This window comes from Primulina tabacum, chromosome 5, assembly GCF_025594145.1.
Source record: "Primulina tabacum isolate GXHZ01 chromosome 5, ASM2559414v2, whole genome shotgun sequence".
Taxonomy (NCBI): Eukaryota; Viridiplantae; Streptophyta; class Magnoliopsida; order Lamiales; family Gesneriaceae; genus Primulina; species Primulina tabacum.
In genome coordinates, this window is record NC_134554.1 from 12,318,994 (window position 1) to 12,327,937 (window position 8,944).

General features: G+C 32.1%; 2 protein-coding genes across 2 annotated transcripts; both read right to left on the reverse strand.

Annotated features, from left to right (window-relative positions):
* Positions 1–1,205: 1,205 nt before the first annotated feature.
* Positions 1,206–2,171, reverse strand: LOC142544789 (uncharacterized). Its single transcript, XM_075651825.1, has 2 exons — positions 1,906–2,171; positions 1,206–1,837 (listed from the first exon to the last, which is right to left on the reverse strand). Exons 1-2 carry the CDS (start codon positions 1,984–1,986, stop codon positions 1,400–1,402), a joined length of 519 nt encoding a protein of 172 aa, XP_075507940.1. The 5' UTR covers positions 1,987–2,171; the 3' UTR covers positions 1,206–1,399.
* Positions 2,172–5,393: 3,222 nt separating this feature from the next.
* On the reverse strand, positions 5,394–7,439 carry LOC142546650 (uncharacterized). The gene is made up of 2 exons (XM_075654483.1): positions 7,250–7,439; positions 5,394–7,086 (listed from the first exon to the last, which is right to left on the reverse strand). The coding sequence occupies exon 2, from the start codon at positions 6,767–6,769 to the stop codon at positions 5,708–5,710; it is 1,062 nt and encodes a 353-aa protein (XP_075510598.1). The 5' UTR covers positions 6,770–7,086; positions 7,250–7,439; the 3' UTR covers positions 5,394–5,707.
* Between the last annotated feature and the right edge of the window lie 1,505 nt (positions 7,440–8,944).

Sequence of the window (8,944 nt, forward strand, 5' to 3'; positions counted from 1 at the left end):
GTTGAACAATATGTGTAGATCAGATTCCCCCCATTAGGTAATTATTAAAAATATCACCTTTCTTACTTTATTGGATAAGAGGGATCATAACTACTATTTGATCCCTTAGTTCTATACAAATTTTAATTTTTTTTTCTTCTTTAATTTTTGTTAACCTACAAATTTTTTTTTTGTTAATACATAATATATTGGATATATGAAATTTTAATTTTTAAAGATGATGTATATATATGAATTTATTATTCGGTCACTAAGTCTTGTGTCATATGCGGTGGTGGCTTCATTAATATGCAATTGGTTATTTCTTTACCATTCATTAAGAGATTTTTTAAAAGATTTTTATGATTATATATACAATGAATCTTCCCAACAACTTGAAATAGCTTGGAGTTTTCAAGGACTTCCAAAAAAAATTTAAGAGGATGGGAATTATTCTTGTAATTATTGTTATTTTTGGTTTTGTCTGATTCTTTTGTCAATCATTGTTGATAAAAATTAATGTTCCAAATCACGCATTGTCCTTTTCTGCATGCGAGTCTTCTGGGACATTGCTGGCTGCTTGGGATTCCACCCATAGATATTTTTTTTATAAACCAGGCCTACACAATCTCGTCCAAGCAACTCATCAATTCTGAGCATGTGTAGTAAGATTATTACACATAAAATAATTCATAAAACAACGATCTTAAGGTTTGCTGGGACCCGTTTTGGGAGAAAGACTCGAGTTCGAGATATACATGTAAATGTCCCATTTCCAAATATAACAAAAAATCAACACTTTTCAATATTCATGTGCTAGTAATTGACTAGCTAGTTGGATCGGCTTACAATTCGTAGAGATGACTCTAATTCCAATGGTTCAATTAAACCAAACAGCTTTACAAAAATGGTAAGTTCGTTTTTAAATCACGGGAATATTGTATGCAATAGATGTGAAGTGTTCGTGTTCATATGCGATATATTAAGCAATTCATGAATTGAACAAGGGATGCATGGAGAAACCGTAGTATGATTAATTACATAAAAACTAGCACGAATTAGAAGAAAAAGCCCAAGAATTTGATTCGAAGTTAAAAGGCAGTAATCTTTGATCACATAATCAGTAGGCAGTGAACATTAACACAACGTATTCATGAGAATTGTCAAATATAATATAATCGTGACGAGAAGAAATCTTCCATAATGTTTTTGTATAACAATCTGTGTACCAGCGATAGAAATTTACCATATGTATTGACTATAAAAAGTTAAAAGAAGTCACAACTCGTTAATTAGAAATATTGCATAAATGATACATCTAAGAATGTCGCATAAGATTTACAAGTGATGTTAAAAGTTTAAAAAGCAAGGTGATTTTTCTTTTTATCTTCTCGTGGGTTAATTTTTTTGCCCATGTTGTTCAAGTCATATTCAAGCTCAAAACCTGGAAAACGCAATGGGAATTATCCAATCGTTCTTGATTCTGCTGGCTCGAGAATCCTTCTTTTGTTCTCTTCATACAGCTAGTTGACCCACTTGAAGAAGAAGTAGAAAAACCCGGCCCGAAACCTGATACATCTGTACCTAGCTCAGCAGCTTTAACCTTCCTCTGATAATAGCTTCTCGGACCTAAAGTCAGCTCAAGATCAGTACTCCGATCATCTTCATCTTCTAAAACTCTACCATCTTCACCTGCCTCCGTAAAATTATATTCACCTGCCCTATTCCCCGGCTCAACAAATTTCCGGGCCCTGGAATCAATATTCCAGCTGGGATGCGACGCGCCGTCTCGCTGTAATCTAGCAAGATCTTTCATCAGAATCTTTTGGGTTCGATACAGACGATGAAGTTCATTCACCTGGGGGAAAATCGGTTCTAGTTATATTCGAATTCGGATTCAAGAATTAAGGGGAAAATATAATTTACCTGTTCCCGAAATGTTTCCTCATGCCTTAACATTGCCTTTCTCATGTTCTCCTGGTCATATGGATTTAGAAGCTTCTCCATTTTAAATCAAGAGACGAAGAATATCACCAATTTCTTGCTAAATCAAGGCTTTATGTTTGGAAACATGTGTGGAATATGATGTTCCTATGTTTGTACTTGGGACCTCTACTTTTGACAGAAGAAAACCCAGGAAATCCAGAACAATAAAGACAAGCGTAAACGTGGGGGGGCGGTGTATTTATTCTCTACGCCATCCTTGTTAAATATTGTATTTTTATAACCGGACTATAAAATTTCTTCATTTAATAAATAAGTCAATAATGTTAATACATAGAGTAGTATTGACGAAATAGAAAATCGATAACCTAAAAAAACTCAATATTGACAGAAATAAATTAACAATAATTTTTATTTTAGAATTTATTATTAGGGAAAATAACTTTTTGACCCATAATCTTCCTACATTCCCATTGTCGTCAATATGAATGTAAAAAAAAAAAAAATTATTAATTAAAGCATCAAATTCCGCCGAAATTTCTTGTGCAGAAAAGAAAAATAAAAAATCAAGTAAAATGTATACCAAATATCTTTTAAATCTCTATATTATTATATTTTATTCCATCTAATTGGTAAGATGTGCCGTAATGTCACGTACCAAAATATTGCTTATTATTCAACAATTAATCCATAGTAATTGCTCCATGCATCTAGCTAGTATCGAACAAATTAATGATACCACCGACTTGGATTGGATATGTTTCATTTAGAAAAAAAATTCCAATTTGAGTGCATGTCAATTAAAATTTTTAAGCCATGTATAATTGAAAAAAGTACACATTTAATCGATTATTTTATCAGATAATATATAATACAAGCCAGAAAACATATAACTCGACAATCTCAATATTTTTTTTTTAAAAAAAGTTAAGGGATATCAATGTTATAATAAGGTATCCAACTTAAGACATCGTCTGAAACTGAAGATCTTATAGTTGATCCATCCTAAATTGGTTTTGGCTCCTGTACTCTCCTTAGTTTTTCAAAAAGCCTTCTTTTATTTGTGGATATGGGTCCCTTCAGATACATATACATTATAAACGAAAAGAAGGACATTGGTTACGAAAATGATTAATCATATGCACCCAATCAATATTAAAGACAGATAAAATAATCTAGAGTCTTTTCGTCTCTCGTTGTTACTATGTTTTCCTTGTATTTTTCTAATGGTTCTAAGTAATAGTTTTAAATATAAAATTTGAGCAAATATCGAAGCACAATTTCATCATCACTTTCTTTTGCTCTTTTTTTGAAAGAGTAGAATTGAAAGACCAGAGCTGTAGATGCGACAAGAAAAAGAGTTGGAAATCACATGTTCGGACAAAGCAATACATTATCAGGTACAATGAATCAGTTTAGCATGCATGATTCTTTAAAAACAAGCACTGCGGCCAATTTGTATTAAGAAATAAATTAATTAATTAAAAGGGTTCATTCATCTTTGATTCATGGAGGAGATAATTTAATGCTTTTTATTTAAGTTTTACACACAATTAAAAGTTGCAATGTCCATGTGAGTGAGTGGTATGGGGTTCATAATTTAATTATTTTCCTTGTTAATGGAACCACACAATCTAGACATGGTCGTAAATTTTTATGGGCGGAGTTTTCATTCGTGTATTTTGATAATGTATTTTATGAATAAAATAAAATTCAATCAATACAATAGAAATAGATGCTCGCCTACATTCTCTAAACAAATAACGTCGGCCAAATCGAATGACTTCCTAGGTTTACTTCTAAGCTTAATAAAAACGAAACAAATAAAAGTTTATAATACATTCTACTTTATATATGACACTTGACAACGCATGCATGCATGTGCATTATTGTGTACAGCTATTAAAATTCCACCATTTAGTTTTGATCACAAAAACTCTTGTAAGATCGTTTTGTGAGACAAATATTTTATCCGATCTGATCCATGAAAATATATTATTTTTATGTCAAAAGTAATACTTTTGATCTTAAATATGGATCTGTCGACCCGTCTAACGAATATAGATATGTAAGATCATTTCATAAAAAATCTATTCAATTTTGATCATGCTTATTTGCTTTAATTATTTTTTAAATCGATCTTATAATTAAAATTGTTTGAGTAAACACGATATATATTAAGAAATTTTTTAAAATGATAAAAAGAGAATATATCTATACAAAGTATATAAATATATATGAAAGGTTCAAATAAAATGAAATAATTAAAGTGATTTAATTATCTTAGAATAAATAAATTTAAAATGGATAAAGTAATTGATTCAATTTTTTTTTAATTGAAACTATTACATATATTGTATCCGCACCTAATTGCATACACAAATTTTGTTTAGCTTGTAATTAGAAAAAGTGTAAAGTAAAATTAATTGAAATAATTAGTGAAACAAAATTATTATAGATTTATATCTCGTAATAAAATTTAGTCAAAATGAAATTAATAATTTATTAAATTGTTGTGATAAATTATGAGTGTACAGTCTTTTTTATCATTATTGATGGTCTAAAGTGAAATTTGACAAATTATGGAGGGATTAAATTGATATTTGAATTATTGAAATAAAAAAAATAAACATAAAAAATAAAAATAAACATATGTGTTGAAATTTAAAAAAAAAAGCAAAACAAAACAAAAATGTAATATTAGTATCATGTAAGGTTAAAGTTGGAAGAAAAAAGTTAGTTTTCTACTATCATGTCCTCAACTTTAATAAAATAGAATATATATATACACAGGTTTAGTGCCAACGAGATCATATAAAAGAGCAATATCAAGTACTACAAAACTTTAAGGTAAAAGAAAAAAAAAGTACTACAAGATTTTCAAAATATGGGAGACAAGGCCATATTTTTCCCATCTATGTTATATGATAAATATGCTTCAACAGAACGTATAACAGAGACGGGAATTGAAGAGGGGAGCAGACATTGAATGATTCATTCCCATTTCTTGTTATCGTAGAATTCGTCATCAAGATGGATCGTCACGGCGTGACACTGTCAACGAACTCATATTAATGCTAGGATACGTCGCACGCAAATTCAGGAATGAAAAAAGTTTACGGAAAGTTCTTGGTACTTGTCTGATCAATCACATTGATAGCTTCAATGGTTAGTTCTTGGTACTTGTCTGATCAATCACATTGATAGCTTCAATGGTTCACTGAAATTTTGACACCGCTTACCGCCCGATGTCCCCCATTATTCACCACTAGCTAGCAGGCTAGCCCAAGAGTTTTAACAAGAGATTACCAAAAAACATATATACCGCAACCCCAAACCCCCATTCAATGCATACCTAACCTGAAATATCGAGGAATCCAGGAACAAACAAAAAAACAAAAACAAAATTTCCATCTAGATATCAAATGTTAACCACGTACCATAAGCACACGGGGAAAAAAGTCAGGATATTATCAAATGATTAAACTTTCATTGACATGAGCAAAGTATCACATTAGCTGAAGAAGACCCCTTGACTATATGTAATGAAAACAATCTTACACGTGTTGTCCCTATCCCTTTGCTTTATACTTTATGAGGTAAGAAATACGACTCCAGAAACAATCAGCCCGGTGGCATATATACAATCTAACCAACTTTATCCAAAATTTTCTGTAGCTTTAGACCAACTAAGATCACATGAATGGTGTCAATAACCCTGTTAGCAGAGCCTCTAGAACCACAGTAAAAAATCAACATATAAACTAACACATTATCCACCCGTTTAATCTTCTGAAGCATGCAAGGAAATCTTCTCGAGCAGCACCGGCCAGTCTTCTCCAAGACTCCGGGGATTTGATTCCATTGCAACTCGGAAGTCTGACGTCGACAAAGTAAACAATCTGTTAGACTTTTGTACATGTGTCATTGAGCTCACCCCATTCTTCATTTGATGCTGAACTTTGTCCGGGAGCTTGTAATCGGATCTTGAGGCGGCTAAATCGAGGCAAGGTTTGAGTAATCTCTTCATAAATGCATCCATCCCATTATTCAATAAATTTATACAGTCTGTCGATATATTCAATCCTTCCATTCTCACCTTTTGTTCCAACCTCTTCCCTAAGGAACTAAAGTCCGGAAGCGTACCATTGTTATAGCAAGTGTCAATTTCAACAAAAGGCGCTGATCCGTGGCATAACACTTTTCTCGTTCCTTTAGTGTGAAGAGAAACTCCAAATGGAGCTCTAAGAGGGCTTTTTCTATTAACTACAGGACTTCCGAAATCCTGGTCCACCTCTTCACCGTCTTCCACGGATGTAACTTCGACAGGGGGCTTACTACCTAGAGATAAAAGCTCTGTAGCACTCTGCTGTTCCTGGACCTTCGGTATTGAATCTTCACATGCCACATTATTGGCCTTCCCATGAGGCCCAAGTAAGCTTGGTCTATCCTTGGGTTTACGATCTCGAAGAGTGGGAGTTCTACCCTTTCTAGGAGACTGAGGAAACACATCTCGGCAAAGAGATTGAAGAATACTTCTTTGGTACCCATTCGGAACTTTCACATTCAATGAAATATTCTCCCCTTTCCCATGCTCAGGAAGAGGATTCTTGGCAGCATAAGCGTTGCTGATAATTGCTCGAATAAGTCCATTATGAAGAGTGACATTTTCCCTCCCCAACAATCCAATACAGAGCTTATCAAACTCTGATTTATTAATCTTGAGACTCAGGTACCTACTCAAAAGATTGAAATACTCCTCAGATTTTTGTCGACCGAGTCTCCTTTCGACGTGAAGTTTTAGCTCGATGGTATCAATTCGAGGGCAATGCCGATCTCCTGGCATTTTAATTGGCTCCAAAACTCATATAACCATAAAAAATGAAACACAATCAATCAAATCTATAAGATAGTGAAAATTCAGACCAACCCATCATCTTGATTCAGAAACCCTAATTGTTCTCTGTTTCCATCAAGTGTCGACCTCAATGAGTACGGTCAACAGTTCTTGCTGATTAACATTCGACTATAATTCTGCAGAACGAAAAAATCCTCACGCAAATCAAACTCCAAAAAACATTACATCATTTCAATTACTCACGAAAACCGGTCAAACACAATGACTGAACGAGCCAACCCGACTACATAATTCAGCGCGACACGCTGAAAAAAGACAGACAACCAAAAAAAGTCAAAATTTAATCAATCCCAGTTCTATATTCCAATACCGAAGTAAAAACCATCTCCAGAAACCTCAATCTATGAAGAACAAAGAACCCGTAAAAGCCAATTGAGCATTTCATTTAAAGATCAAAACAAAACTCACCAGATTCAATCGAAGCAGTAACTTGCGATTCTAAGGTACAGATTACCTCGCTCTTCTTCACAATTGTTCAGAATTTTTAAAACTGGAAAACATAGGTGATCGAGCTTCGAGGGTGGAATTAGAGAGAAAAAAGAGGATTAGGGCATGTAAGCGTTGGCAATGGAAGCTTCTTCTCTCAAGTCATACCATGGTCAAAGGCACGTGTCCTCATTATGAGATACAACTCACTTCAGTTTCATACGCTGTTTTTTTTTTTTAAAAAAAAAAACACTTCTTGAATTAATAATCCGATTTAAATTGAAATTTAATGTTGAAATTAAATTTTAATTTACATTAGATTAAATAACAACTATTAAACTGATTAAATTATAAAAAAAATTTAAGAAATAAATTTATAAGTAACTAAATTATAATTCATAGATTTTACTAATTAATTAATGGAGCTATATATCAGTCTCAAACATCATAAATGTATGATGATTCAAGGTAAATTTGAATTAAAAAATTCACTATTTTAAGGGAAATAAATGGACCAATTCAATAGAGTTCGAACTTAACATATCAATTGTGTTAAGTAATCCAGCCAAGATTAAATTCAAAACAAGCCAAATTTGAATTCAAAACACACCATTTTGAAATTCAACAATACAATTAACACATGATTTGAGTTAGTCAAAAATTGTTGATTTGATTATGTAAACAATGATGTTTTAATTTTTTGTTTTGCTGCCTAAACTTTACCTATAAATATCAATTCATTCTTCATTCCAAAAACACATAAAAAACACGAAATCCTTTCATCTACAATCATAAGTGTAAAAGTGAGAAAATGGATTTAGTGTGAGATTTCTTAAGGAGTGTTTATCATTGGAAGAAATATGATTAGTGAAGAGAAAAGTGAGCATTAAAATCAGAATGTTATGAGTGAAATACTTTGTATTCTCAATTCTTTTTGGCTTCTTTGTTATTAATAAAGAAGTGATCTACTTGATAGGTTTAGAGTGGACATAGCTCAATCTTGGGGTGAATCACTATAAATATTGATATTCATCTTATTCATTGTTGATATTACTTATGATGTTCCGCTGCGATGTTACCTCGTTTATTTTCCTAATATCCCAACAAATTGAACTTATTAGAGAGTAAAACTATATTTTCGTGTAACATAATTAAAATTTTCAAATTTAAAGATCCTTTATACATTAAAATGAACTTTAGAGCACGAATCAGCAAATCATGTTGTACATAAATTGACACGAAGTTTTTTTGCAAAATAGGAGTAATGTGTAGTTTGGAGATGCAACCCTTTGTTTTTGTCAAAAGCTGTAAAATGGAAATTTATGTTTTTTTTTTTAAAAAAAAATGAACTTTAAAGTATGTTGTCGAATAGTGCTCGTGTAATTTGGTCATGTAATGAATTCATCTTTTGACAGGTGTGTGTGTGTGTGTGTTGTAAGCTCTATGCTGAGAGTTGATTTAAAGCCTTATGGGGGAAGGTTCTGTTTGATTTTCAAATTATTATGGGTTATTGGATGGATACAATGTACTGTCCGACGATGACAAAGTTGGCAGTTTTTTACCAACTTCCAAACAGGATTATTATGGGATACAATTATATATTTTATATAATTTTTATTTATTGATAATGAGAAGTTAGACCATAAGTTCTTGGTTTCTATTTGGATTTTGACCTAA

Excerpts from the sequence above, each read along its gene's own strand:
- LOC142544789 (XM_075651825.1), bottom strand. The coding sequence starts at position 1,986 with ATGGAGAAGCTTCTAAATCCATATGACCAGGAGAACATGAGAAAGGCA. Across the intron at positions 1,838-1,905 it reads AGGAAACATTTCGGGAACAG|GTGAATGAACTTCATCGTCT; the intron begins GTAAATTATATT and ends ATTTTCCCCCAG.
- LOC142546650 (XM_075654483.1), bottom strand. The coding sequence starts at position 6,769 with ATGCCAGGAGATCGGCATTGCCCTCGAATTGATACCATCGAGCTAAAA.